The 27,407-nt window shown below is 63.1% G+C and overlaps 1 protein-coding gene across 3 annotated transcripts in view; it reads right to left on the bottom strand.

Moving 5' to 3' along the window:
- Positions 1-27,407, bottom strand: part of SBNO2 (strawberry notch homolog 2) — a 49,189-nt gene that overhangs the window by 2,551 nt on the left and 19,231 nt on the right. For 2 of the 3 annotated variants that reach the window (XM_040629670.1, XM_040629671.1), the window contains exons 4-26: positions 27,148-27,259; positions 13,813-13,974; positions 11,705-11,788; positions 11,380-11,476; positions 10,832-10,986; positions 10,604-10,737; positions 10,419-10,509; positions 10,194-10,337; positions 7,920-8,037; positions 7,716-7,821; positions 7,213-7,366; positions 6,161-6,337; positions 5,526-5,623; positions 4,749-4,831; positions 3,495-3,686; positions 3,068-3,237; positions 2,363-2,494; positions 1,965-2,100; positions 1,771-1,883; positions 1,606-1,677; positions 1,402-1,510; positions 1,121-1,195; positions 878-1,021 (exon numbers count right to left, since the gene is read on the bottom strand). In XM_040629670.1, coding sequence (XP_040485604.1) covers positions 878-1,021; positions 1,121-1,195; positions 1,402-1,510; positions 1,606-1,677; positions 1,771-1,883; positions 1,965-2,100; positions 2,363-2,494; positions 3,068-3,237; positions 3,495-3,686; positions 4,749-4,831; positions 5,526-5,623; positions 6,161-6,337; positions 7,213-7,366; positions 7,716-7,821; positions 7,920-8,037; positions 10,194-10,337; positions 10,419-10,509; positions 10,604-10,737; positions 10,832-10,986; positions 11,380-11,476; positions 11,705-11,788; positions 13,813-13,974; positions 27,148-27,259 — 2,858 coding nt within the window. Of the gene's footprint in view, positions 1-877; positions 1,022-1,120; positions 1,196-1,401; positions 1,511-1,605; positions 1,678-1,770; positions 1,884-1,964; positions 2,101-2,362; positions 2,495-3,067; positions 3,238-3,494; positions 3,687-4,748; positions 4,832-5,525; positions 5,624-6,160; positions 6,338-7,212; positions 7,367-7,715; positions 7,822-7,919; positions 8,038-10,193; positions 10,338-10,418; positions 10,510-10,603; positions 10,738-10,831; positions 10,987-11,379; positions 11,477-11,704; positions 11,789-13,812; positions 13,975-17,740; positions 17,897-27,147; positions 27,260-27,407 lie in introns of those variants that run through there. The other variant, XM_040629672.1, reaches the window with a different exon arrangement.

Raw genomic sequence — 27,407 nt, 5'->3', positions numbered from 1 at the left:
CCCCCCCCCCCCCCAAACTGGAGGGTCCTGGCTCCGTGGGGCCAGGCCCTGTGTGGCTCAGTAGGCTCCAGGCTCTGGGCTCTACGGGGCTAGGAATCCCAGGTTCTTAGGTATAGCCAGAGAGGCCCACAGGGAGCACAGTGGAGGGTTCCCCCCGCAGAGATGGGCTGGAGCCAACCCCACCCAGCGCCCTGGACGGCAAGCGGCCCCGCCAGTGGTGGGTGGCTGGGGTCCAACACCCACCCCCCCGAACCTGCTGGACACTGACACTTGGTGCGACTACAGACAGCACACAGCCTGCTCTGCGTGGCTTTGTGGGGTGGTCATGTACAGTCAGCAAACTACACCTGCCACTGATTTGATGAATAAAGTTTTATCGGCATATGGCCACGGCCATTTATTTCCCAATAGTGTGTGCTTTCACTACCAGGGCCAAGCTGAACACTCAGACACTGCCCCCCAAACCTGAAAATACTGACACTGGCCTCTTTCAGGAGGGTCTGTAGCCTCTCGGCCCGTTGTTCTTGGTGAGGGCCTGGCTTGTGGGGCAATGACAGCAAACGTGCTGGGCTTACCACCATCACACTAAGCATGCCAGTACGTGCCTCGCATCTAAATAAAACTCTCCAGTCCTTGGGGGACACCCGAGAAGGGGACCCTGTGGTTCCCCAAGCACAGGACAGCACAATAGCGCCCCCTCTCCCTGGAGTCTTCATGGTGCCCCAAGTCCTGCACCTGCAAGGCCCTCCTGGTGGCCTATGGGGGTGGGGGCTGCCCGGGCATGGCCTCAGTCTCTCCGTCTGATAGGAGAGTGGCGCTGGGGCAGGCACAATACTGCAGGGGCCATCCCCTGCGCTGCCCCCGCTGTGGCCCTCACCCAGGATGCCCATGTCGTATTTGCCCTCCTTCTTGTCCATCTCGATGAGGTGGTCGAAGGTGTCCGAGAAGTACTGGAACAGCGCGTTCTGCTTATGCACCTCCAGCCCCAGGATGCGGTTCAGGAACTTGGTGATGGAGCAGTCTGCTGGGCAGGTGGGGAGGGGCTCAGGCTGTGTCACGAGGGGGCCTTGCTTGGGAGGTGTGCGGGCCTTCCCGCTGGGCGGCTGCGTACAGGACTCACCCTTCTCCACATCCAGACAGCCAGACCTGGACTCGCGCCCACCGATGCCGACGGACAGCAGGCCCTGCTTCATGTCTGTGGAAGGGAGGACCTCGAATGTGTGCTGCTCCCTGCCGGCCCCTCCCCAGCCAGCCCGGGGTCCTCCCTGCCGCCGGTGCCCCCTTGCTAAGTGTGTGCGGGAGGAGACTTCGGACACAAATCCCGTCTGCCAATCCCAGTGCCCCAAACAGCTCAGGGCCAAGCTGCCCCACCCCAGAGACCCTTGCTCGCCCCCAGCTCACCCCGGAAAAAGGCAGCATCTCCTCCGGGGTAGCCCTGGGGCAGTGGCACCTTGTTCTCAGTCTGGCTCAGGATGGTGGTGAGGACACAGCTGAGGGCCCGGGCGCCGTACTGAGTGGAGGGGTGAGGGGGTCGGAGGGCCTGGGTCAGAGGCTGGGCCTGGGCAGGGGACACCCCCTCTGCCGCCCCCGCTCCTCCCCAGGTACCTTGTTCTCAAAGTTGTACTTGCTCAGGTCGCGGGACTCAGTGGCGCGGCGGTCCCCATGGGTCAGAGCCCCCTGCCCGGGACGGGGAAGGCCGTCGTGAGCTGCCCCCACCCGGCCCGGCGTCCCTCTGCAGCCCTTCCTTGGGGCACCCCCCCGCCTACTCACCAGGCTCTCCAGCCGCTTGGCAACGATGGAGGCAAACCTGCGCTCCCCGGCCAGCTCCGAGATGAGGAAGACGTACTCGGGCGCAGAGACCTGGTTGGACCTGTGCGTCCGGCCTGAAAGCAGAGGAGGGCTCCCAGGGACCAGCGGTGGAGGGCGGGGCGGCCCGGGGCAGGGCGTCCTGGGCTTGGGCTCACCGAACTGCTGGATAGCACGGTCGGCGCTCCAGGGCAGCTCGAGTGTCATATGGACCCGGCGCCGCTGGTTCTGGACACGGCGGTCAGCTTGGAGGGAGATGCCGGAGCTGGAGGCCTCGGAGATGATGGCCACGAGCTGGGGGGATGTGGATGGGACAGTCCGTGCCCTGCACGCTTCGCCCGGACCGCCGGGGCTCACTCGGTGACCCGCACAAGCCCATATGCACACTCACACACACTCACACATGCTCTCAGTCACAAACACACACACACGTGCAGTGCTCTGTGGTCCTGGGGCTGGGCCCCCAGGGTCTTCACAGGCTCCCCCCGACACTGGGGGGATACCTGTTGACAGCCTATTCCCTGGGTCCCCCAGGCTCCACCTCCACGGTCCCCACCTTCTCCCCACTCATGAAACGCTCCTTCTCCCTGAGGTTCACGTGGTCGATGGAGAGGCCTTGCTCTGCCCGAGACTCGAAGGCCACTGTCCCATCGGGCCTGGACACCACGCGGCCCTTCCTGCCTGTCATCTGGGGTTCGGGGAGAGGGAATGGCAGTCAGCTGGTGAGGCCATGAACCGGCTGGTCCCTGCCTGCCTGTTTCCCTGCCTCCCCACCTGTGCCCCTGGTGCTCCTGAGTGTGTGTGTTGGTGGGGCTGCGGACCCTGAGCCAGGACTCAGCCTCCGCCCCAGGGCCCCAGCTGCCCACGGGCAGACAGCAGGATTTTCACTCCACCCTACGTCTTCTATTGTGAAACAGCTGCCTGGGGCAAAAACAGACCTGGGTTGTCGTCACCACAGCACAACCCAGGAAAGGGTATGGTCGTGCAGGTGGGAGAACACGGGGACTCAAGAGCACCCTCAGAGGCCCAGGGGCACATGAGGGTGTGTGGGGAAGGTGGGTGCAGAGCTGGGCTGGGGAACAGGGAGACGGGCGTTCATGGCCGAGGGAGGAGAGTCCTCCGCCAGCTGCGCCAGCCTGTGGGCTGGACAATGGATGCCGGGCCTTGGGTCCTCCCCGCCCCAAGCCCACCTCACTGTGCTGGGTGGGGACTCGGAGTAGCCACCAGGGGGCCTCAGAGCCTGCATCCCCAAGGAGCTCACCTCAGCCACTCGCTCCGGGCCCCCAAGCTGGTCGATGAGCTCATCCAGAGTGTTGACAGGCAGCTCCCGGCCCAGCACCCGCACCTTGGCCAGCAGGTCCTGCTTTAGCCGCTCGACACGCTCCAGGACGCCGGGGCCGTGTGGGTCCCGCTGCAGGGGGCACAGGAGCCCTGCAGGGCCAGAGGGTCAGGGGGTACCAACCAGCCCACCTGCCCACAGCCCTGCTCACAGCAGTGGACAAGAAGGGGGTTCCTGGGGGATGGGGCACAGCCAGTGCACGGGAGGGGGAGGGGTCCAGAACGTTCTCCCTCATCCCAGACTGCTGGCATGAACCCGCTCTGCCTCTGACCAGCAGCACGGCCCTGACGGCTCTCTGAGCCCGTCTCCCCCATCTGTAAAGGGACAAATGCTAGGCTTCGGGCCTCACCACGGTCATCGGCCGGTAGCCCGATGGCGTCCAAGATGACCACGTCGTCATCCAGCACGGACTCGGGGGAGGAGTGGAAGTCGCTGTCCAGGCCGGCGTCCGATTCTGTGCTGCTGTCGTCACTGATGCGGATCACGCCTGACGCCTCGCACGCCAGCCTGGGCGCCTTGGCCCCGCGGCCCCGCGGCCTCCCTGCACACGGAGAACCAGGCTCACTGAGGCCCGGCCCGCTCCTCCCTCCTGAGGGGCCTGGCTCACGGTGACTCCCCACGTGGGGAAGGGGGCCATCGGGGCCAGGTGCACGTGCGGGGACACTAGTGGCCCGTCCGGCTTTGGGCTGCTCTCCTAGGTCTTGCTGGGCCAGGGCATGGTGTCAAGGGACAGCTCGCACATCCCCATCCGGTTTCCTGACACTTCAGCTTATCCTCGGTCGGTGCTGGGGGAGGCTGCACGCCTGACCTCAGGGCAAGCCTGCGTGGGCTGGCCAGAGGACGTGTGCAGGTCCCAGGAGGATGGTGGTCCGGGCACCTTATGTGCTCTGCCACAGTCCAGGACGCCCCATAGGCCGGTCCCGGGAGGCGAGAGGGGGACTCTGTCCCCCAGGTCTGGCTGTGTGACCTCAGGTGAGTTGCCTGCCCTCACTTCCCACGATGAGCGGACGCTCAGCCTCCGCCGGAAGGAGGGTAACCTCCCCGTCCTGGGATGCTGCTCACGAGCCCCATTGCAGCCCAGGCAGCCGGCACGGTTCAGCCGCAGGGCTGGCTGCCGCCGAGGGTGAGTGAGGCTGTGCCCCAGAGTCTTAAGCTGCCCCCCCACCCCATCCCCATCTGAGGGTGATGCTGGAGGCCACGGGGTGCTGCTGCCCGAGGACGAGCTAAGCACACCACCCTGCAGCACCGGCTTCTTGTCTCTTGCTAACTTGGCAGCTGAGGAAAGGTTTGGGGCCCTGCTGGGATCCGTGTCTCCTAGGCACGCAGTGCAGCCTGGAGGCTGTTGCCCGCCCGGGTCTCTCTCTCAGGAAGCTGTGCTGAGCTGCCTCTGTGCCTGTCCCCCCCGGACAGATGGGGTAGGCGTCATGAGTCAGGCCTGCTGACAGACAGACACCCGCCTCCCCCCGAAGGCTATGCAGCAAGCAGCAGAGACGGACGGCTGCTCAGACAGGAGCCAGGCCAGGACAGAAACCTGGCAGCATCACAAGCCAGGCTGTGCGTGGGTCAGGGGTCAGGGGTCAGAGGCTGGTGGTGGGGGGCTTACGTTTTCTCTTACTGCCTGCGCCTCTCTCTCGCTTTCTTTTGGTTGAAGGAAAGTGCTTCTGAATGAGTGACAGAAAGACACCCCTGAAAACAAGAAGCAGAATTTATTCCCACTACAAGGAGGGTCATGCTGTCCAGCGGAAGACCCTGGGCCCATGTGGGGGCTAACTCTGCGGGGGGGGGCGCCCAGTGCCCAGGGTTCAGAGAGGGCAGGTGGGGGCAGGGAGGCAGTTGTGAGGACTGCAGGGGGGCGTGGAGGGTCCGGGGTCTGAAGGTCCGAGGCTGCAGGGGCGCAGTTTTACTGGGAAGGCCTGAGCATGGGGCAGGGGCCTGGGTGGGGCTCCCTCCTCCTAGCCATCAAGGGCTCAGGGCTCTGCCTGCCCAGGTGAACCACCTCTGATGGATGCTGGGCCCGGGAGGCCTTCCCTGCCCTGGGGGAGGGAGGCCTGCTGCTTCAGGGACCCCCCAACACGTATGCAGTCCCTGAAACAGTGCCATGCGCACTGTAAGGGGTGGGCACCTGAAAGCCTCGTGCTGAGATGCCGGGTCCCTCTGCCAGCACCCTCTGAGCCCTGGGGTCACCCATGGCCAATCTTTTCTGGTTTTGAAACTGGAACATGGCCAACAGTCGCTGGGGGCTGGGGCTGCTGTCTGAGCAGATGCACACCTAGGCTCCCACAGCTAGGGTCACGAGACACGGCTGTCACGTGGGGGGGCTGTGGGGTGGACCGTCCCAGGAGTGGCTGTACCACCCACCCTGGCTGTCAGCATCACTCACTCAGCAGCGGAGACGAAGCAGTCGAGCTGCCCATCCTTCTCGTCTAGCACCTCCCGGGTCCGAGCCTCGCCCGTGGACTGCAGCCCGATGACCACACACTTGAGGGGGTGGGGATGGGAAAGCAGGGGTGAGCTGGGCTCTGGGACCCCCAACAGCCATCCCTGGAGCGTGGCCCTAGAGGGCCCCAGGCTTCCAAGCCCAACCCCTGGTGGTCAGAAACCTGGAGTTGGCCTCAGTTTCTCTTTCTGCCCCTTCTGTCCAGCTGGCCACCAGGCCCCCAGCACACCCAGATCTACCCTAGAACTCCATATGGCAGTGGACAGCTGTCCTCGGCCCTCCTGAACCCTCTCCCTTATTCTCTGCCCTGGCTCCTGCCCAGTTCTTTCTGGGGACTCTCCAGTCCTGCCTGGACATGGAGAACCAGGGGCAAGACCATGCCTGTCACCTGCTTCAGGGGAGCTGGGCCAGGCAGGACCAGAACCTTCTGGGCCTCAGCATCACCACACCCTGTCCTCACAGGCTCAGCCCAGCCACACCAGGGTGCGGGGGTCCCGGTGGAACCGCGAAGCTCTGGAGAAGACGGGGCAGAGCGTCCCGGCAGGCCTGCAGGTCCAGCCGCCGCGTCCCTAGCTCACCTTGTCCCGGGCCAGCTCCTCCCGGGCCAGCTCTACCAGCCGGTGCACCTTGGCCGCAACGCAGAGATACTTGAAGAAACGCTGGTGGGCCGACCAGAACTGACCCCACAGGGACTTGCGAGACTCGAGGCCAATCCAGTCGGCTGCCTGCTGGAACACGCCCAGGGCCTCGGCCCACTGCAACGACATGCCCAGCTCAGGCTGCTGCTGCCGCTAAACGGCTCCCCCCAGGACCGCCAGCCCCCACCGGCTGGAATTCGCGGCCCGGGGTGGGGGGGTCAGAAGCTGAGCAACACAGAGGCACCGCCGAGAGACGTTCACAAACCGAACTGTGATACCGCGAAGCCGCGGTGACAGTGGCACAGTCACTGGGCACGGGAGCGGACGGTGCTTTCAGAAAGGGGCGGGGACACCTGCAGTGACCGCCATCTGCCAGCAGCCCCTGGGCCCTTGATACTACAGATGGGGCATCTCACCTGGGGCGCTGCTGCCCCAGGGACACGGGGCCACATCTGGGGACAACTGGAGCCTTCACAACGGGGGTGCTCGCGGCATCGAGGGGGTGGGACCAGGGCAGAGAATGACCAGTGGGGAGTGGGGAGATGGCCCTCCTTTGGTCTGAACTAAGAAAATCATCTACAGCACTGTCAGGGCTGACGCTCAGGGCTTGTCCCACGTAGGGGAATGGACAGTGACAACAAGGGAGCCCCCCCCACATGCAGGAATGGCAACAAAGAGGAGGCCAAGCCACAGGCACAGAGATGTGGACGCTGAAACCAGCCCCGAGCTCTGCGAACAACAAGCTCCCAACGTGGTGGGGAGGCTCGCTGGGGGCCTGCTTCCATGCCCACAGTATCCCCGCCATAGAGGAGCTCCCCACACGGTCACAACGCTGGTCTCCAGGCAGAGACCCGCCGCTGCTTCCTCCTTTCTGTAAACCGACAAATGCCCGTGCCCCTTTGAGGACAGATGCTGAAGGTGATGGGAGCATAACTCTGCAGGGAAGCGCACATGTGTCCGTGCCCCCAGAGACCCCTGGCCACCCAGCTTACCAGCAGGGCTGCGCGGTTGTAGACGCGCTCAAAGGCTGGGGCCAGCGGGATCTCCTCGATGCGGAAGGTGACGCCGGAGAAGCTGAGCTGGCGGGCGATGTACATACCGCTGACTTTCATATCCATCGCCACGATCTCCATGGCGCCCACGCCCCTGCGGACACACACAGGGCCACCCGGTCACAGGCTGGGTCCCACTCAGCAAGAGTGACTCCGGGAGGGGCCGACAGCAGGAGCTGAGGCTGAGGAAGGGCCAAGGGCACAGAGAGCAGAGGGAGCATGTGCAAAGGCCCCGTGGTCTTGATCTGCCCGAGCCGAGGAAGGGCGGGAGGGGCTCCTTCCCCGAGAGCGATGGCAAACACCAGGCAGAGAAGAGCGAGACGGCTCTGGTGTGGGCCAGGATGTGGGGCCGGCGGGCCGGACGTCAGGCCCTGGTGTGCGCGGAGCAGTGCCCTCTGCGGGTCCCTCGCCAGCCCCCGTCTTGGGCAGGGAAAGGCACCCACCTCTTCTCGATGGCGTGCAGAAACTCCTCGAAGGTCCGGAAGGGGGTGCCGTCGCCCCAGATGCCCAGGCGGCTCATGTAGATCATGTTCCGGGGCTCAGAGGCACCTGAGTGGGGGGCCGCCGTCAGCTGGCCAGGGCCTGGGGTGCAGCCCCAGAAATGACCCGAGGGCCAAATGCTGACCCCCCTCCCGCCGCGTGCCCACCTGTGGCGCTGGCGTAGACCACCCTGGCCAGGGGCAGCTTGTTCTGCAGGTCCAGGACAGCCTTGCCCATCTTCGTAGAGCTGGCATTCTTGGCTTTGTGGCACTCATCAAACACAATCTGGTGCAGGCAGGGTTAAGGACTGTTCCGGAAGGCAGGCAGCCCCAGAGGCCCTGGCCTGATGCCCCAGGGGGACCTCAGCAAGGTGCCTGGTGGCCTTCAGGGAGAGTGGGAAACAGCCTGTAGGCCCCCCACCACTGCTGACGGACACCTGACGTGTGACGGCTCGGTGAAGACATTAAGGAGTGCACCCCAATGAGCACAGAGAAACGGGGTCTCTAAGGAAGAGGGGCGGGCTGGGAGCAGGCAGGCATCCTGGCCGCAGCTGACCCCCAGGGGAGCTGGGGAGGTGCTGGGGCTCTGTGTCACTTCCCACGCACACTGAAGATCCCGAGCAAACAGACTATAGCATGGAGACAGAAGTGCGGGAAGCAGCTTCCTGGCAGGCGTACAGATCATGAACCTATTTTAAAAGCAAGGGGCGCGTCTGCACACATGTGTGCGCACATACGGATGGTGTGCGTGTCAAGTTCACGGGAGGATCTGCCAACACATGACTGAGAAGCAGGGGCGCAGAGGCGAGCACACAGCCCTCAGGCAGAGCGCTAGCAGGGAGGGGAGGGGGTGTGTTCCGCATGCTGTCATTTGCCCCAGGCCGGGTGAGAGGCCTCGGGTCCCTTCTGGCATGTGGGAGCTGTTCTGTGGGACAGCAAGGATCTGGCCACAAGTACACCGGTGGACTTGCCCATGCCAACATCCCTTTTCTGATCTGTGACTGGGACCAGGAGCGAGAGAGAATTTTGGAGAGTGCCGGGAGGCCTGGGGGGCAGTCACCCCACTTCCGGAACGGGCCCAGGAAAGTGAGAAGGGGTGATGGGGCACGCTGGCTGGGCCGGATCACTCAGAGCTGTTTATAACAGGGAGGCCGGAAACCACCGCCACGTCCTTGAGACAGGACACGGCGGCATGACACATGGTGACGACAAACATGCCTGGGCTCAGGCAGGAGAAAGGTGATGTGCCAAGGTACACACGGGACCACCTCTGGGGACAGGGCCCTGGAAGATGCCCCCAGAACCCTTCAGCAAGCACCACCAGCAGTGCAGAGACGGCCATGCACACCAAGGGGCAGGGTGCAGAAACCCCCAGGTGACGCTGTGGGCCCCCACCTGGCACCTCACTGCGGGGAGACTGAGGGGGTCTGCTCACAGAGTGTGTGATACACACACAGCGAATACCCGACCCACACCGGACTGTCCTGCTTGCGCTCACACTTTCTATAATGAAGTGCTCTACAGCTCTTCATGCAAGTTCCCAGAGACGAGGGAAACTAGAAACCCCTCCAATCCCAGGACTTTCTGTCAGAGAGGGCCTGCAGCACATACGGATACCAATACGGACCAACTGGTCAGCAGAGCCCCCACAGCTGCAGCAAATCGGCCTTTGGCCCAGCTGTCCTCTAGCTGGCCCAGCTGTCCTCTAGCTGCCCCAGCCTGGCCTGCCCACCCCCACCGAGCTCCCAACAAATGGAGGGGGAGCGGGGGAGGGAGAGGAGGGGGAGGAGGCGGAGAAGGCGCTCTCTACCCCATTCCTACAGCCACAGGCACCTTCCCGCCCTTGGGGTCCCTCTCCACGCTGTCACAACAAACACCGCCCCCACGCCTGTGGCCAGGGGTCCAGCTTGCTGGAGCCGGGAAGCCGAGCCAGACCGCAAGAGGACAACAGCGGTCAGGGAGGGCGAGCCTCCTGCCGGGAATTCCTCCAGCTACCGGGGTGAGGTCCCGGTATTCCAGGGCTCCTCCCCTCCCTTCGACCCCACTCCTTCTAGACCCCGCCCTCTCGCTGTCCCACCTCCCTTCGCCCGCCCCTCCCCTCCCCTCCCTCCCCTCCCCTCCCCTCCCTCCTCTTAAAACCCCCATCCAGGCCCCACCCCCTCCTCCTGCCCCTTGTTCCCTTAGACCCCCGCCCCCTCCAGGCCCCACCCCTCCTCCGGCCCCTCCCTCCCTCCCTCCGACCCCACCCCCAGGGTCCTCGGGCAAGCGCTCCTCCTGCCCCACCCCTCCCTCCGGCCCCTCCCTCCCTCCTACACCCACCTCCAGGACCCCCCTCCAGACCCCACCCCTCCTCCTGCCCCTCGCTCCCTTCGACCCCCACCCCCTCCAGACCCCATCCCTCCAGCCCCGCCCCCCCCAGCCTCCCCAGCAGAGCCAGGATACGACTCCGTCGAAGGCCTCCCCGCACCACTCCAGGATCTGGCGGATGCGCGTGCGGTGCTGCCCGCCGGCCTGGCTCTCCCCGATCAGGGCAGAGTAGGTGGCGAAGAGGACGCCCTCTGAGGTAGTGTTGTCGCCGTACTTGATCTGGGGGAGAGGGGCGGGCGTGGGGGCGCGGCCGGGCCGGTGCTCCGGGACCCCACCCGAGGAGGGGGTGACCCCACCCACCTTGCTCAGCGCGTGCACCGCGATGCCCAGGGCGTCGATGTCCCGCAGGTCGCGCTCTGCGTCATACTTGAGATCGTTGGAGACGCTGAACCTACGGGTGCGGGCTGGTGGGTGCCACGGCGCCCCCTCCCCTCCTTGCCCGCCTGCGTGGGGTGGGGGCATGGGGGTGGGGGGAGCGCACTCACCACAGGGACTTCTTCCGGCCCCGCAGGTAATTCTCCAGGATGATGCCGGCCACCGTGCGCCCCTTGCCGACGCCTGCGCCATCGCCGATGAGGAAGCCGGCCCGCTGCCCGCTGGGGAGCACGACCTCGTGTTGCTGCAGGCCAAGGGAGGGCGGTCAGGGCCTCGAGAGCCCCTCATGCAGGACAGGGCAGGACAGGACGTGGGCCAGATGGGAGACCCAAGGTCACCTGGCAGGCATAGGTGATGGCCTCTAGCTGCAGGGCAGACAGGACCCCACTGTCGGAAGCAGGCAGTGCAAGGGTGTAGGTGATGTCTGGCGGGGGGACACTGGACAGCGTACTGGTCTCCACCACACGGTCCGGATGCTGCTTCCCGATCTTGGCTGGAGAGGCATGGCCAGGGTCTCAGGGTTCGCTGCCAGGGTCTAGGACGGGCTGGGGGATACTCCCACAAGGCAGAGGGGTAGAGCAGGGTCCGGGGTAGGGGGCCCATCAGTGCTTTGCACAAAGGAACGGGGGGGGGCAGACCCATAAAACCCTGCTCAGGGAGGAAGGTGGGGGCTTACTTTTCATGGCATCCTCTGTGGTATCTCCAGTTTTGTGCCAAGTGGGGAGTACAGAACTGCCCCCACGGCCAGCCCACGGCCTGCCTTCGCCACTCCAGAATCCCGGGCACCGGCCCGCAACCCCCCAGCCCTGCCCCTGCCTGTGGCTGGAGCCCACTGAGGCTGTGCAGGCCGGGCAGGGCCTGCCAGGGGCTGGGGCAGCACACTCACACTTGGACGGCACGTAGTCGGCATAGGTCTCCGTGTGGCCCAGCTCCTCCCCCTCATCCTCCTCTGCATCGTCGTCCTCCTCGGGCTGACTCTGCGCCTGGAGTCGGTGCCGGTGCCGAGCTGTGGTCAGGGCTGCACGGCCCCGCCCTCCCAGCACGGCCAGCTCAGTGAAGGGGGGGGGAGTGGCCCACCTGACCCCCAGTGTGGTGCCTCCCCAGGGATTTCCCCATCGCTAAAACGGGCAGACCCTGCTTCTAGACAGGTACCGCTGAGTGTCCCAGTCCCTGTAAGAGGCAGGCAGGGCTGGGGAGGAGGCCCAGCTTACCTGGTAGCTGACAAGAAGTGGGGTGCTGGAAAGGGAGGACACGGGGTCCTCAAGGCCTGTCCATGGCCCACTGGGCAGGAGCAGCTAGGGGGAGAGTGGACATGAGCCTGCAGGCAAGATGTGGGCAGGAAGTGCCCCTGTGGGCCCCTAGCCTGGCCTCCAAGGGGATTTTCACACTGTCCTCATTATCCCCAGCCCACGGCCAGCTGCTGCCTTCTTCCTGCTGCCCGGTGGCTGGTTCTTTTGAGCAATCAGCGACAACCCCCATCACACAGATAAACGTAGTTAGGACCTGAGTCTGGTCCCAGGGGACCAAGAACCTGGTGGACAAAGCCAGTGCCTGGTTGGGGGGAGTCCATCGGCAATAGGGCATGAGGCCCTCCTGGCGCCAGAACTCACGCAGCGTCCAGAGCCCACAGATGGTCCAGGACAGGAGACGCAAACCCTCTAGGACCATGTCACACCTGGCCCTCCACCTACCCACCGTCAGGGAGTGGTCGCCCTGAGACCGGGTGGGGTGACTGCTCTGCCCCAGGACACACAGTGAGGACACAGCAAGGTCCCGCCCAGATCTGTACAATTCCAAAACACACTTCCTCTTAAAATAAAAATCATGAAAGTAGTGTGGCCACCCTAAAAACCACGAATGTGAAAAACAAAATAGGAATGAAGAAATCCCTTCCAGACCCCGTCTCCTTTTGGACCCCCACCATCCCAAGAGCGGTGACTGTGAGTGCCAGGTGCTCATTGCTGAGCACACACGGAGCTCGAGTGTCCTTTAGTGTCTCGGGGGATGACAAGGGTCCCCAAGGGGTTTGGTTGTGTGATAAGCCACTTGATTTTTATGACTGCCGCTGTTTCCAAAGGTTAAGAACATGCCAAAGTTTTTTTGAAAAAGAAAACGGGATAAAGTGAGATACCAGGAGCCAGAAACCCATACTCGATTCCTTGTCCCCCCTTTTTTAACTAACAAAAACAAACAGCCTCAGGCCCGGGTTCCTGGAAGGCTGAGTCAGGGCTCCTGGTGGGCTGGCAAGCAGCAGGCTATGGGCGTTGGGTTTCAGCCGCCCTCCCACTGTCCACTTCATGCCGCCTCTGCCTCACGTTCCCCACCAAGGAGCCTCCCCCAAGGAGCTGGTCGGAGGCCCTTCAGCCCAGACACGGGAAGGGGGCCTGGGTCGTCCACCATGGCTATAAAGGACAGGGACAGCACCAGGCTGCCCTGGGCACTTCCTGTCCTTCTGCCGGCCCCACGCTGGGCCCCAGGCCTCCCAGACCCACCTATTCTACCCTGCCTCAGAGGAGCCAAAAGGCACCGAGGAGCCTCAAGGTGGCTGGGCAGGCATCGTGTCCACCAGCGTGTGCCACCAGGCAGGGCTCCGTGGGCTCCACCCAGCTCTGGATGGAAGAGGCTCTCCCTTAGACACACGTGGCCCTCATCTGCGCTTCCAATGCTGCCTTTCAGAGCTTCGAACCAGGGTTCTGGCTCCCAAACGAAGGGGCTTCTCTCCCAGCAGAGAACCCTGGATGGGGCCTGGATGGGGCAGAGGCTCCCCAAGCCTGGCATTGGGCCCCGTCTCTGTCACCGACGCGCCTGCTGCCTGGTGCCATGAGCTGGAGTCTGGGCCTGGCACACCTGAGGACTCCTGTCTGGCTTCACGCCACCCACACTCCCCCATCAGAGTCCTGCGCGAGGAGCTTCATAGGCGCCAACCCAGCACTCTGGACTCCTGGGCTGCCACTACTCAAAGCCAGAAGCACCCCCACGCCCCCACAATGCCTTCAGACATTGCCCAGAATCACCCGAGTGAGAACCAGTGCTGGGAGCTGCTTTTTGCTCGTCTCCTGGTGAACCCCGTCTGCCCAGTAGAGGAGGGCGTGGACACAGCCACCGCAGCTGTGATGGGACCTTCCGTAGAAGAGGGGTGAGGAGCCTAGGCAGGAGCTTCCCTCCCCCACCCCCCGCCCCTGCATTTGCTGGGCCATGTAGAAAACATGAGGACCCCTGACCAACGACCTCACCGGTGTCTGAACAACCTGAATCTGCCCCAGCCTGTGCATGGGGCCCCGGGACAGCTGCCAGTGCAGAGGCCGCAGGGTGAGCTGACCTTGTCGTGAGCGGAGGGGCCGGTGCTCACATCCCAGATGGTGGGCACCTGGCTGAGGCTGTCGGCCGGCAGGAAGTCAGGTGTGTCTGCAATGTCTGAGAGGGAGTCCACGGACGAGGAGAAGATGGAGGCATTGGAGAGGTCGTCGAGGTACGCAGAGTCCTGAAAGATGGGCAGGTGAGAGGCAGCCGGTGCAGCTGGGGGACCCAGGCACACGATGGACACTCCTGCCGCGAGCAGGAGAGGCGCCCACACACGCTGCCCAGGGGACTGAGCCCACGACGCTCAGGGAGGGAACCAGACACAGAAGGCCACACAGCGTGTGAGTCCACGTGTGTGACACGTCCAGAACAGGCCCATCCACAGATGGGAAGCTGGAGAGGGTGGGGAGTGACGGCTGATGGGGACGGGGTTGCCTTTGGGGAGATGGAATGTTCAAGACTCAGGTGACACTGGAAGCATCTGACACCAATGCACAGATGTCAGGATACGGAGAGTCCCACACCTTCAAAGGGGGAGTATGCTGTACAGGTTACACACAGTTTAGAAATCTAAATTTAAAGAATATCAAATGCAATGCCAGGGATGTTCCCATGCTGCCCTCCCCCCACCCCGGGTCACAGACACTGAGCACCTGTGTGTACCAGGCTTGCACTGGACACCGGGGACACTCAGAGACCAGCCCTGAGGGCTCCTGAACCAGCAGGGAGTGAGCCCCCAGCCAGAGACCCCCACATACTGCCCTGCCAGGCTGTGGTGTCCATGCCACCCACCACCAGGAGAGGGCAGTAGGTGTCCGTTTTACAGACCGACCCCGCATGCCTGAAGCTGGGGAGGGGGCAGCCCCTTCCAAATCCCTGAGGCCCTGCAGGCCCAGATTAGGGGGTGGGGGGCACAGGCCGCAGCCGACTCCTCGTGGGAAGGGAGGCCCCACAGACGTTCCCAGATGCCTTTCCAGGCCAACCTCCATGGCAGAGGACCAGGTCACACTGACTCAGGTCAGTCAGTGGGGGCGTTTCATGAGCAGAGCAAGGGCCGGTGGGGTTGGATGAGGCCACTTGTAGGAGCAATGGAGAGCTGCCCTTCAGGAGTCCCCAGGCCCTGGCGCCCTTTATGTGTGTCAGCCTGTCAGGGCCATCGGAGGGCCAGGGCCAGCCGGGCTGAGATGCCAGTGGACTAACCACTGGGGGATGGTGAAGCAGACAGGCAGGGCTGGTGGGGGTTGGGGGGCGGGGGGTCTGGGACTCTGGGGAGGAAGGAGACATGTGGGCCTGGAGCCTGCCCCGAGGCACCTGGCTCGGGCCCCAGGAGCACAGGTGAGCTGGCTTCTGGGGATGGACGGCAGTATCCCCGCAGCCCCCAGGTCACTGAGAACAGGCCCCTGTCTTGGCCAGTGCTGGGACCTGCCCCACTGCGCCTGCGAGGGCTCCCGTCCCATCAATCTGTGTTGGAATCAGATTCCTATTCCTTGGTGGTGGTGACGGTGGTAGGTGTCTCCAGGTGATACCACCCAGCTTCTGGAGGGTCTGCTCAGACACCGGAGCACACACAGCCCCAGGACTGTCGTGCAGGGCCCTCTGAAGGGGTGGGCGGGGATGGGGCCGGCCTCCCCGACAGAGGCTGGTTGCAGGAGCTGCAGTCTGCAGGAGTCTACCTACTGGGTGGGCTTGGTCCCACAGCCAGGCTAGGACTCAGGGTTTGTGAAGGAAAGACGACCCTCGACCAAGTCAGCTGGTGTGAGGCTGCATGCCTTGACCAGATGCCTCCTGTCACCCCGACGTACCCTGGTGGCTGACGGCACATGGGAAGCCAGAGGGGCCACCACTCGCTCCTGCCCCCGGGCCGTGCCCAGCCAGGACCCACGGGAGGCAGACCCTGGCAGGACCTGACAGCCTGGGCAAGTCCGGGCGAGGAGGCAGAGTGTGGCTGGCAGGACTGGCTCAGGCAGGCAGTGGCCTGGGAAGGTTTATAAAAGTCCACACACGGGGATAGAGGCAGGAGGGAAACGCCAACCCCAGAGTGGGAAAAGGCACACCTTGACACTCCTTGGGATGCCCAGCACCCTCATGCAAGAGCCCAGCAGCTCTACAGGTCAGAGCAGCTGTCTATGGGACCAGGGGACGGGGGTGGGGGTTGAGGGGGCAGTGGAGGGTCTGACCCTGCTGACCATGAGGCCTGTTCTCTGCCCACCAGGACCTCTTGTGGACTCTGCCACATTCCGGGGCAGTGGGCTCAGGGGTGGGAAGGCGGGGCCACGGAAGCTGGCCACCTGGTCCCTGTGAAGCAACATAGAGCTTGGACCCCTGCAGGCTGCTGGGGTGGGGTCTGGGTACAGGTGGCCGGCTGTCTTTGCTAAAATCCCTCTGGAACCACATCTGAGAGTGGCCTTCCCAGAGGGCACCACTCAAGCCTGGTCAGAGAGACCACAGCCCCTGAGCCCATCAAGCTGGCAGCCCCAAGAGGCCCTGAGGGGTGGGCCTGCTTCCTGAAGCTGAAGCAGTCAGTCACAAGCAGCAGGGTAGGCAGTGGGGAGGAACCCTGACCAGGGCTGGAGAAGAGGAATGGCACCTGGCAAAAGGTGGCTGCTCAGGGGCCCCACCCCCGGTGGGGCTGCACACGGCGACCCCTTCCCACGAGGACAGCGTGCAGCCCGGCCAGCACTCCCGGCCAGGGGACCGGGGCCAGCGTCCGCAGGGAGGAACCGCGTGGGCAGCAGGGACCCCTGACGGGACGCACGCAGCCTGGGGACTTCCTGCGGGACCCCCGGCCAGTCCTCCTCCGACCGCGCAGGGCATCCACACAAGAACAGGGGACCGAGTGTCTCAGCCTGCAGGGGCCGAAGGAGAGTGACAACTGGAATCCCGTGGTGTGGGGATGGGGTCCTGGGACAGAGCGAGGATCTCTGGTGAATAACAGGTGTCAGTGCCCGCTCGTCGGCGGCGACAAACGCACTGTACTGATGCGAGGTGTGAACAGAGGGCCTGGGCGTGGGGCCCGAGGGAGTTCCGCGCTAGGCACTGACTGTGCACGCAACTGCAAAAGGGTATTTAAAAAGTGGGAGGGTTCTACCCACTTTGGGGATGCTGCCTCCACTAGATTCTTGGGTCGAAGGGAGGCAGGGCCTCACATGGGTCACCAGGGGTCCCTCCCAGCCCCACTCCCTGTACGGCCTGGGTGCAGGATAGGGCGAGAGCTGACCCCTCCCGCAAGTTGCTCACCTCCCCCTGGGTCAGGACCCAATGCCCAGCAGCCACCAACAGATCTCCAAGATGACCCAAACTCAAAATCACCCCCATGGACACCCTGCAAAGTGCCTCCTCAGACCCCAGGCCCCCACCTACTCAGTCAGCTACAACCCCTCAGCAGGGAGGGAGTGGGGTGGTCACCCTGACAGTTCCGGGGAACCAAGGAGGTCACGGGGTCACCTGCTGTGGTTACTGTCTCTCAGCAGGCAGAGACCTGGCTGGATCTGGTGGGGCTGCCAACAGTGCCCCCGACTCCAGAACAGACCAGGGGGACAGGACAGGATGGCCCCCACCCCAGACCCCACTCTGGGCCTCCCTTGGGGGACCTGCGGCTGCTCCGCACCACTGGAACCCCAGAAACGCCCTCTGGAGACAGGCTGTGTCCCGCTAGCCCCGGGTAGGGGCTGGACACCTTCCTGAATCCCTGGGGAGCCCGAGGAGGGACAGAGAGACGGGCCGTTCCTACCTGGCCGCTGAGAGCCCACGTCAGACCGCACTCTGCCAGCTCTGTCCCGGGCGCCCCAGAAACTGTCAAGGTCCGGGAAGGCGCTGGCCGCCGTGGGGGGCGCCCCCGGGCCAGTGCTCCGTGCCCCAGTCCCCGCGGCCCCGGCCCCGGCAGGCTCCGAGCCGGCGGGCAGGGGCGGGCCGCGGGGTGGGAGGGAGCGAGCCGCGCGGAGGGTTACCTTGTTGAGGGCCGCGAAGTGCAGCCAGAACTGCAGCTGGGACATGGCGCGGCCGCGGCGGGTCCCCTGGACGGCGGCAGGCGGCTCCCTCATGACCGCGGCCGCGCGGGCCGCTCAGCCCGGCCGCATTTGCATGTTGGTTTAGTCACCGCCAGCGCCTACTTCCCCTAAGGCGGCTGACTTTCAGGAAATGATGGCTGCCTGGGAAGTCAGGGTGATTACTGGCAGAGCGAGAATTCCTGTACTGGGCGGAATCTAGCCGCAGACCTCTCCGCGCTGGGCCCCCACCCGCCAGGCGCGCACCCTGCCGGCCGGCGCCCACCGGCCGCCGCCCCTCCCAGCCCTGGCCTCCGTCTCCCCAGACTGCAGGTACGCCGGGTTCTGTCCCGCCGACTCGCCTGGCCAGGTGGGCCTGGCAGGGACCTGCTGCTGCTCCCGGGATGCCCACAGCAGTGAGGGGCACAAGCCCCCATGCCACAGGGAGAAGGGGAAGGTGTGGCGCGCCCCTTCATGCCCCCTCCACGCAGCTCCCCAATTGGACCAGGGGCTTCACCAGCTGCCCCCAACCACCCTGGAGCCTGTCTCCAGGGCCTTGCTGGGCTCCCCCAGGGCCTCTGCTCATGCTATGGCCCCAGCTGGGGTGCCTCCCAGGCCCCCGTCCTGCTCCTTTTCTTGGAACCTTGCCAAGGGGTATGGCTGTCCTTGAAACCGTCATTCTCTCCTCTCCCTGTCGGCCCCTGCACCCCTCAGCCCCACACAAGAGCGGGACACAGGCAGGGCTGGCGGGCAGGGAAGTGCAAAGCCCTCAAGCACCTTGTGGGGTCAGAGACCTTGCACAAGTACCCCATGGTGTCCTGTCCCACGGGAAACAACAGCTGAGTGGCCAGGCCAGGCTCCCTGCATGTGCTCAGGGGTAAGGGTCACCTGCAGGGCTTCGGCTGGGTAGGGACCCCAGGCCGTGTGCCTTGTCAGGGACAGTGAGGGATCACAGGGTCCAATGCTACAGATGCAACAAGGCTGCTGTGGCCGCCCCATCCCGTGTGCACCTCAGAGCCTGCAGGCAGCACAACACCACCCCTGCCCCCTGCCTGGCCCCGGCGCTGCCTGTAGAAGGGAAAGTACCGGCAGCGCTAAGCCAGCACGACACTCAGCACCGTCGGGGGGCAGGGAAATGCAAACCAGAACCCGTGAGACACCACCCCACAGCCGCCAGGACGGCCGGACTCCAACACACAATGACAAGTGCTGGCGAGGACGTGGAGACGTCAGAACTGTCCACCACACTGGTGGGGACGTGACACGGAACAGTCTCTTCGAAAACAGTCACGCAGGTCCTCGAAAAGGTGCACACGGAGTCACAGGACGACCCTGCAATTCCACGGCTGGGTACGCGGCCGACAGACACGAAAACGCACGTCACACCAAACCCGCAAGTGGACGTCCACAGTGGCACCACTCACAGCAGCCAAAAGGTGGCGACAACCCCAGCGTCCGTCACAGGTGAATGTGGCCCATCCACGCACCAGAGCATCCCTCAGCCACAAACGGGGGCGCGGCGCCCACCCGCGCTGCCCCAGGGATGGACCCAAGCCCACGTTGCTCACGGAGGGAACCAGACACAGAAGGCCCCACGGCGTGGGAGTCCACATGTGTGACACATCCAGATCAGGCTCCTCCACGGACGGGAAGGGGGCTCGTGGGGGCTGGGGGCTGGGGAGGGGACTGCTGATGGGGACGGGGTTTTCTTTTGGAGGATGGAATCTTCTGGAACTGGAGAGAGCTGGTGGTTGCACAACCCTGCGAATTTACCTTAAAAAGGTGGATTGTATTTTATTTTTTATAACAGTTTTTATTCACTCACTTTCTTTTGTAAATAGTCTCTACACCCAACATGGGACTCGAACTCAAGACCCCAATATCAAGAGTTGCACATTCTCCTAAGCCAGCCGGGTGCCCCAAAAGCATGGACTTCTAGGTATGTGGATTTTGACTCAGTTTTAAAACAATCACTAGGAACCAAACTAGAAAGATGCACAAAGTACATACACTGAGTTCTTATAATTAGATTGAACTGCCGTAAAGTCTGTCGAGTTTCCAGCACAGTTCCTGACCTTCCACTCTCTGTCCCCCAAATCTCAGCACCAGACAGTTGGCTGATGGACCAGCGTGGCCTTGAGGAGACAGGGAAGCCAGCACTCGCTGGGCACCTGGCCGCCCTGCCCCCCTGGTGGCCACAGGCTGTGGGTCTGCTACGTGCCTCGACGGAGGCAGAGGGGCTAAGTGGGGATGGGCAGAGGTCCCAGTGAAAGTCAAACTTAGTGACCCAGGCACGAGCATGAGCAGGGCCTCCACCGAAGACATGACTGGCTCTGTCCCCGTCTGGCTGCCTCAGAGCTGTGGGGCTATCTGGCGGGGCCCCCTCTGGCCCCATGATGACCTTCTATCCTGTGGCCAGGCAGGTGCAGAGGGGCGGGCATGGCCCAGCTGCCCTGTGTTTCCCAAGAATCCCCAGTCTGTTCTGGGGCTCTCCCCTCCTTGCCTCCCCCACCTTGCGGGCCCTCACAGCAAGCCTGAGCACAGCGGGGCTTTGGGCCACCCACTTACGGTGAGGTGGGTGTGGACATGGGGCAGAAGGGTGGGCTGGGCACTGCAGGTTCCCCTCAGGCGCACCTCAATGCTGGGATGTTCCTGTTGAGGGGTGAATTATGTCCCCCCCCTCAAAGAGACACGTTCAGGTCCTGCCGCCCGGGCACCTGTGAATGGGACCTTATTTGGATACAGGAGCTTTGCAAATACATCAGTTCAGGTGAGGTTGTACAGGAGGGAGTGATGCCATCAGTGACTGCTGTCCTCCTAAGAGGGGAATCTGGACGCAGACGCACGGGGAGGCAGCCACGTGCCACGGAGGCAGGCACTGGAGCGATGCGGCCACACACCGAGGGACACCTGGAGCCCCAGGAGCTGGGAGAGGCAGGAAGGACCCTCCCCAGAGCCTGCAGAGGGAGCGTGGCCCTGCCGCACGTGGATCTGGGACGCCTGGACCCAGCCCATGAGGGCATGCTCTCTGCAGTTCTACGTCACCCTGTCTGTGGTGCTTTGTGGAGGCGGCCCCAGCTCACACGGCCCCTAAGAGACTGCTCTGTTAGCCCACTGCTGTGGGGACAACTGACCCTGAGCACCCTGTGGTGTTGCCGTCGCGCGGGGCTGGACCCCGGCCCAGGGCTTTCTGCAGGGCCACTCTTCAAGAACCTGGCCTCCCAGCCCCTCCCTCACTTCCTCGTCCCCTGGCTCCTGGGAGTCCCAGCCTCTGTGTAGCGACCCTCTGGAGACACCCACGCTCCTGCTCCCACAGGGTCTGTGGCCCTCAGGGGGCTCCCTGCCATGGCGCTCAGCACAGACCACGGAGCTGGAGGTGGGTTCTTGGCCGCGGCTCAGTGTGAACCAGGGGCTTCCTAAGAGAAGAAACGTCTTGCTCGCTCTTTCTGCCAGTGCCAGTAACTACTGGGGGCCTGCTGGTGGGGGTGTGCTGGGACCTCTGATCCCTGCTGAAATCCATTTGCAGAGCAGTCGATGCTGCCCGCCCCTCAGTGGAGAGCTGCTGAGAGTTTGCAAAGCACTTTTCTGAGCGGTGACCTCATCCTGGCTTCCCAGAAGCCCCAGGCTGGCAGACGGAAAGTGTCCTTACTGGGTGGATGCAGGACCCACCCGAGATGCCTGCCCCACTGACTGCATGAGGGGGCTCGGTGAGGAGAGAGATGCCCTCCCCCAGAGTCTGGCCAGGATGTTAGGGGTCCAGGTGGACTTGGGGGAGGGGTCAGCACCCACTCCCAGGGAACATAAGTGCCAGGCAGCAGTGAGGGAGGGCAGAGTGACCACACCCACAACCAGGACCCCAGAAATACCAGGGTGGGGAGAATGCAGGGGAGGGCCTGGAGGCATGAGGCCTTGGGAGGGGTGGTCTGCAATGCTGAGTCCTTCACCCCCCGCCCTGACCTCAATATGTCCCCAAATATCCCCCCCAATCAGATTCACCCAATCTGGAACACAGCTCCCCACAAAAGCCTGTTCGTGGATATTCATAGCAGCAAATTCACAATCACCAAAATCCACACTGTGGGAACCACCCAGATGCCAACCAGCTGAAGGGCAGAAACACATAGCGCATCCCCCATGCACGGGAGCGTCTCGCAGCCGTGAGCAGGACCAAGGTGCCCACACGCACTGCCCCGGGGATGGACCGTGAGCCCCCGACGCTCAGGGACGGAACCAGACACAGAAGGCCCCGTGGCGTGTGAGTCCACGTGTGTGACACGTCCAGAACAGGCTCCTCCATGGACGGGAAGGGGGCTCGCGGGGGCCGGGGGCTGGGGGGAAGGTGGGGAGTGACGGCTATTGGATATGGGGTTTCCTTTGGGGGCGATGGAACATTCTGGCATTACACATAGGTGAATTTGCTAAAAGTCACTGAATTGTATGATACGCAAATCACATCTTAAATCCAAAGCAAGGAACGAAAGAAGAGCCATGCGCTCACACCCAGGGGTGGGAGGCCCCACATGGGGCCCTCGACTAATGGGGGCACCAACGAGAGCCGTAGAACCTGAGTGGCTCTGTGCCAACCACAGTCAGAAGAGGCCCTTGGGGGGCGCCTGGGTGGCTCAGTCGTTAAGCATCTGCCTTCGGCTCAGGGCATGATCCTGGTATCCTGGGATCGAGCCCCACATCGGGCTCCTCTGCTGGGAGCCTGCTTCTCCCTCTCCCACTCCCCCTGCTTGTGTTCCCTCTCTCGCTGGCTGTCTCTCTCTCTGTCAAATAAATAAATAAAATCTAAAAAAAAAGAAAACAGAAAAAAAAAGAAGAGGCCCTTGGGAATGAAGCATGAGAGACTATGGACTCTGAGAAACAAACTGAGGGCTTCAGAGGGGATGGAGGTTGGGGAAGAGGATAGGCTGGAGATGAGTAGTAAGGAGGGCACGTGTTGCATGGTGCACTGGGTGTTATACGCAGCTAATGAATCATCGAACTTTACATCAAAAACCACGGATGTACTGTATGATGACTAACATAATATAATAAAAAAACATTAAAAAAAAAAAAAGAAGAAGAGGCCCTTCCTTGGGGGAGCAGGTGGTGTGAAGGCCAAGGTGGGGTCTTCACGAACGGGGCCTGGGCCATCCCTGATGGCTACGAGGGGCACACAGCGAGACAAACACTCCCAGCAGCCGACCTACACAGAAACAGTGAACAGCACAGCACCTGACTGCGGCCCACCTGGTCACAGACGAATGACCGGTAAGCAAAGGGCCGGCCGGCTCTCCCTACGGAAGACCTCCAGCTGATCAACAGAGGGGCAGGGACAAATCGGCTAGACAGCCGCCACAGCGCTGGTCAGGGCAGGCCACGCCCACCAGTGCATGAGGAGATCCGTCCCCACCACGAGGGGCCAGGGTCCCAGACAGCCTAGACGCACCCCTCCCCAGGGGAATGTAGCAGCAACCTGACCACAGACGGGGGAGGGAGCCGGCGGTCCGCACTGAGACACATGGGGGGGGGCGCACAGGTGACGCCCGAGGAGGATGCAGCATCCCCCCTGTGGGACCCCTGCCAAGAACACAGAACCCCTTCAAGGTGCGAGGGCCTGGGCCAGCCCACACTGGGGACCTGCTCCCTACAGGGGCCTCAGTGCTCCAGCCCGGGCACTCTGGTCTGGTCACGAGTGTTGTGCCAGGGCTACCGGCTGCATCGTGATGATGGACCACAGTTCTATCAGACAATAATGTGCCAGGAAACCGGGTCAAATGGGTGACGGTGTTTGAGGAGAGTTGGTACTGTTTTTGCAAACCCTCCGTAGACTTGAAGTACCGTAAAATTTGTCACAAAAACCTTCAAACATACAGAAAAGAGTATCAGACCTGAAATTTTTAGATAACCCCTGGGTGCATGTGCCCTTCCATCCTGGAACTGGGTCCCTGGGTTCTGGGCCACTGCAGTGGGGTCCGGGTGTGACCGCCAGGACCACCCAGGGGGCACAGCGGCCTCAGAGTAAGGACTGACCTTGACCTTCTGCACTCCGGGGAGCAGGGTCCTGCAGGAGGTAGGCCCCACTCGGGGAAGCTATAAAACGGGAACCCCAGGGCACTTGGCTGACTCGTCGGTAGAGCATGTGACTCTTAATCTCGGGGTTGTGAGTTCAAGCCCCACTTTGAGTGTAGAGTTTACTTAAAAATAAAATAAAAATTAAAACAAAAAAACCCCAGGGACCCCGTACAGAGGCATGGTCAACCTGCCACCAACGGTCCAGGGTCTGGGTTGGCTCCTGTGGGGAACCAAGGGAGGGATCCAGTCCCCTAGTGTTCAGTGATTCAGCCCTAGTCATAACACAAGGAACAAAGGCACTCAGACAGTGAAGCTGGAGCCAAGACCAGGCACAGGCCTGGGAACCTGGTCCGAATGCCCTCCCTGGAGAGATGGGGAGGGATGCTGACCCCAAGGAACTGCTCCGTGCCCCAAAGGAAACTGGGAGAGAAGCCTTCTCTTGCAGGCAAAAAGAGTCACACAGCTCATCTCCTTTCTCTTTTTGCTTTGGCTGCCAGGAAACTCAGGGCTCAGGTTTAGTTAGCAAGAGATATGTTAAGGCCTGTAGGTTTATGTTTACTGCTGGCTGCAGCCCAGCTCCCATTCCCTCTGATTTAGAGCACCGTGGGGAACATTTCTAGAGTGCCCCATGGGCCACCCGGGCCTTCACATGGCGCATGAGTCTCCTGCTGCTACTGTAATGAGCTATCACAAACCTCACAGCTTAAAACAGCACACATTTATTACCTTATGGTCCTGGAAATCAGAGTTCCAAAATGGAGAGCTATGTTCCTCCAGGACCCCAGGGAGACCCGGCTCCTGCCTCTTTCTGGCCCACGGCCCCTCTTCCATCCTCACCGCCAGCAGCGCAGGGTCTGCCCGTCTCTGGGACTCCTACCCTCTACCTCCCTCTCGTGAGGACCTTGTGAGGACGCCGGGCCCCCCGGGAACCCAGGGTCGCCCCCACCTCGGGGCCTTGACAGGGTCCCCTCTGCCGTGTGAGGGGACACCTCCCAGGTCCTGGGACCAGGACAGGGACATCTTCAAGGATATCGCTTTGCCGGTCGTCATGGTGATGGCATTTGGTCAATCAGGAGCAGAAGGTGTGTGGTGGGTCCACTGGCTGAGACTCAGCTTGGTCTGGCCCCCTTCCTGGCAGGGCCCACAGGCCCAGGGGTCATGAGGGAGGTAGAGGAGACTAACAGGGCCTCAGGACCCTTCACCCGGAGCTGAACTCCAGTCTCACGTCTGTCTAATCCCACACTTAGCACCAGGGTGAGATTTTGTTTGAAGAAGGTTCTGCTGCTTTAGAAGAAAGATCCAGGTCCCAGCTGCCCCCCAGCAGGGTGGGCCACTGCCGTGTTCAGCAGGGGCTCAGCAGGTATCTGTAGACTGGATGCGGCCGACCCGCACCACGGAGCAACGACTGGCAGCTCCCGCCATACGTGGTGAGACATGGATGCGGCGGCACCAAGGGTGGGTTGAAGGAACCGCCCTGGTTCTGGGCAGTCAGGAGAAGCAGCATAAGCCGAGCGCATGAAAGAGAGCCAGGGGAGTGGGGACGGGTGGGCGGCCCCCAGGGCTGGGGCTTCTGCGCCCGCGAGCCTCAGCTTCCTCGCCTGTAGAGCAGGTGACACCCCAGAAGGGGAGACGGCATCACGAGGTGCCGAGTGTGGATGTGGGGCTGTGTCTGGGGCCCGTACGGAGGAGTTCAATCAGAGCTCAGAGCCAGGCACAGCAGGCTCAGGGAGGGTCTCGGACCGTGGACCATCGGCTGCACCCTGTTGTGGAGACCAGGGGCTTTCCAGGCTGGGCGACAGCAGCCGCCAAACCAGAGCGGCCAGCGTCTCCTTGTGCATCAGCGGCGGGCGGGAGAAACCAAGTACGCCCGGAAAGGCTGGTGCGCCACTGCCACAGGGACCTCCCATCCCTCTCCCACTGACACCTCCCCCTGGGAGAGTCGGGGGCCAGCTGAGCCCGCCGTGCTCCCATGTCCTCCAGGCCCAGCCAAGCCGCTTCCTGGGTGGCCACACAGGGTCCGAGATGGAGAGGGAGGGTCTGAACGACACACACGCACGCCCCCGTGGTCCTGCAGGGCAGACATGCCAGGTGAAGGCTTCCCGGGCCGCACTCCCCGGGAGGCTGCAGGGAAGGCCCTTCCTGCCTCTCGCGGCTCCTGGCATCCCTGCCTATGGCTGCCGGGCTCCGTCTCTGCCGCCGCTGTCCTGGGCTCTCCCCTCTGTGTCTTCCGTCTCTTACAAGGACCCACTGGGTTTAGGGCCATCCTGCTCCATGAGCTCCTCATCCCCAGCTTTAACTAAGCGAGACCCTGATTCCAAAGAGGGTCCCTTTCTTGGTGGACTTGGTTCCAGGTCCCCGCCCGGTGCTGCGTGGACACCGGCCAGGCTCCCTGAGGAGGGAGCCACTCTGAACTGACCTTGTCTGGGTCCAGCGGATTCCTACTGGCGGGTCTGAGCTGCATCCTCCCAGACGGCCACCTGGCTGGCCCCACAAGCCCCTGCCCCCACTCTACAGGGGAAACCGAGGCTCAGGGGAGCCGAGCCCCCGGGGCTGTCCAAGCTGGGCGGTTCCCAAACTGTGTGCTGGGGTACCCCAGCTGCGGCGAAACCACTGGCGCCAAGTACTGCACACTTCCGGGGGGGCTCAACACCGCCAGGCGGCTGCCAGCCCCGGCTCAGATCCCACTTGGGCTCCTTCCCACAAATCACCTCTTTGCGGCGCCTGGTTTTCAGGGCCTGCCGTGAGGAGATGCATGCCATTGGACACTTGCCGGAGAGGGTCCACCTGACTCCCCCCAAAAATGAAACCGCACGGATCTCCTCCTTCGGTTTGGGTGGGCTACACTCTTCTAACGGCCGCTGTTCGGGGACATAAACGCCAACGATGGTGTTTGCACCGGATGGAACATCGCTCTGGCACGGGGAACACAGCGGACCCTTGCTGAGACACTAAGCACCCAGACGGAGCAAGCACGGGGGCCTCTGCCCAGGAGAGGAAGGCTCTACGGTTTGGGAAAGCGATCCAGCGCTCCAAGATGCCGCCCCACAACCCAAGCCTGGGGCGTGAGCGGCGAGCTGACAGGGATGCGGCCTCCCGCCCAGCTCTCTCGCTGCGGGGAAGCCGCTGCCGCAGACCCGTGCAGGTACAGCTGCGATCTGGGAGCTCTCGGGCCGGGTGGGGGCCGAGGGGGCATCGGGTCTTCCCAAGTACAGACCACAGCTCCACCACAGCCCGGCCAAGGCCGCCAGTGCGAGGCAGGGGCCCCCTGCCCACATGGGGATCGAAGGATGACTGTGGCTCGAGGTCCCTACCTGAGGAAAGTCGCCTGTCTTTGGCAGGAAGCTAGAGGTGGCGGTGGGAGGTCCGTAGCTGGGGTCCGCGCAGGGCTGGCTGGCGATGAAGGAGGTGGGGCTCATGAACTGGCTGCAGGACGACCAGGAAGAAGGGCAACCGTCAGGGTAGGAGCAGGAAACACCCACCCAAGGATGAGCTCTGGCATCTGGGACACAGCTCAGTGCAGAGGCCTGCGTGCCCGCGTCCGAGGACATAGTGCCCTGTAGACACCGCAAGG

The sequence above is a fragment of the Ursus maritimus genome, unplaced genomic scaffold, assembly GCF_017311325.1.
Source record: "Ursus maritimus isolate PB19 unplaced genomic scaffold, ASM1731132v1 scaffold_14, whole genome shotgun sequence".
NCBI lineage: Eukaryota > Metazoa > Chordata > Mammalia > Carnivora > Ursidae > Ursus > Ursus maritimus.
The sequence above is the reverse complement of the archived record's forward strand: the minus strand, read 5'-3'. Positions and strand labels throughout refer to the sequence as shown.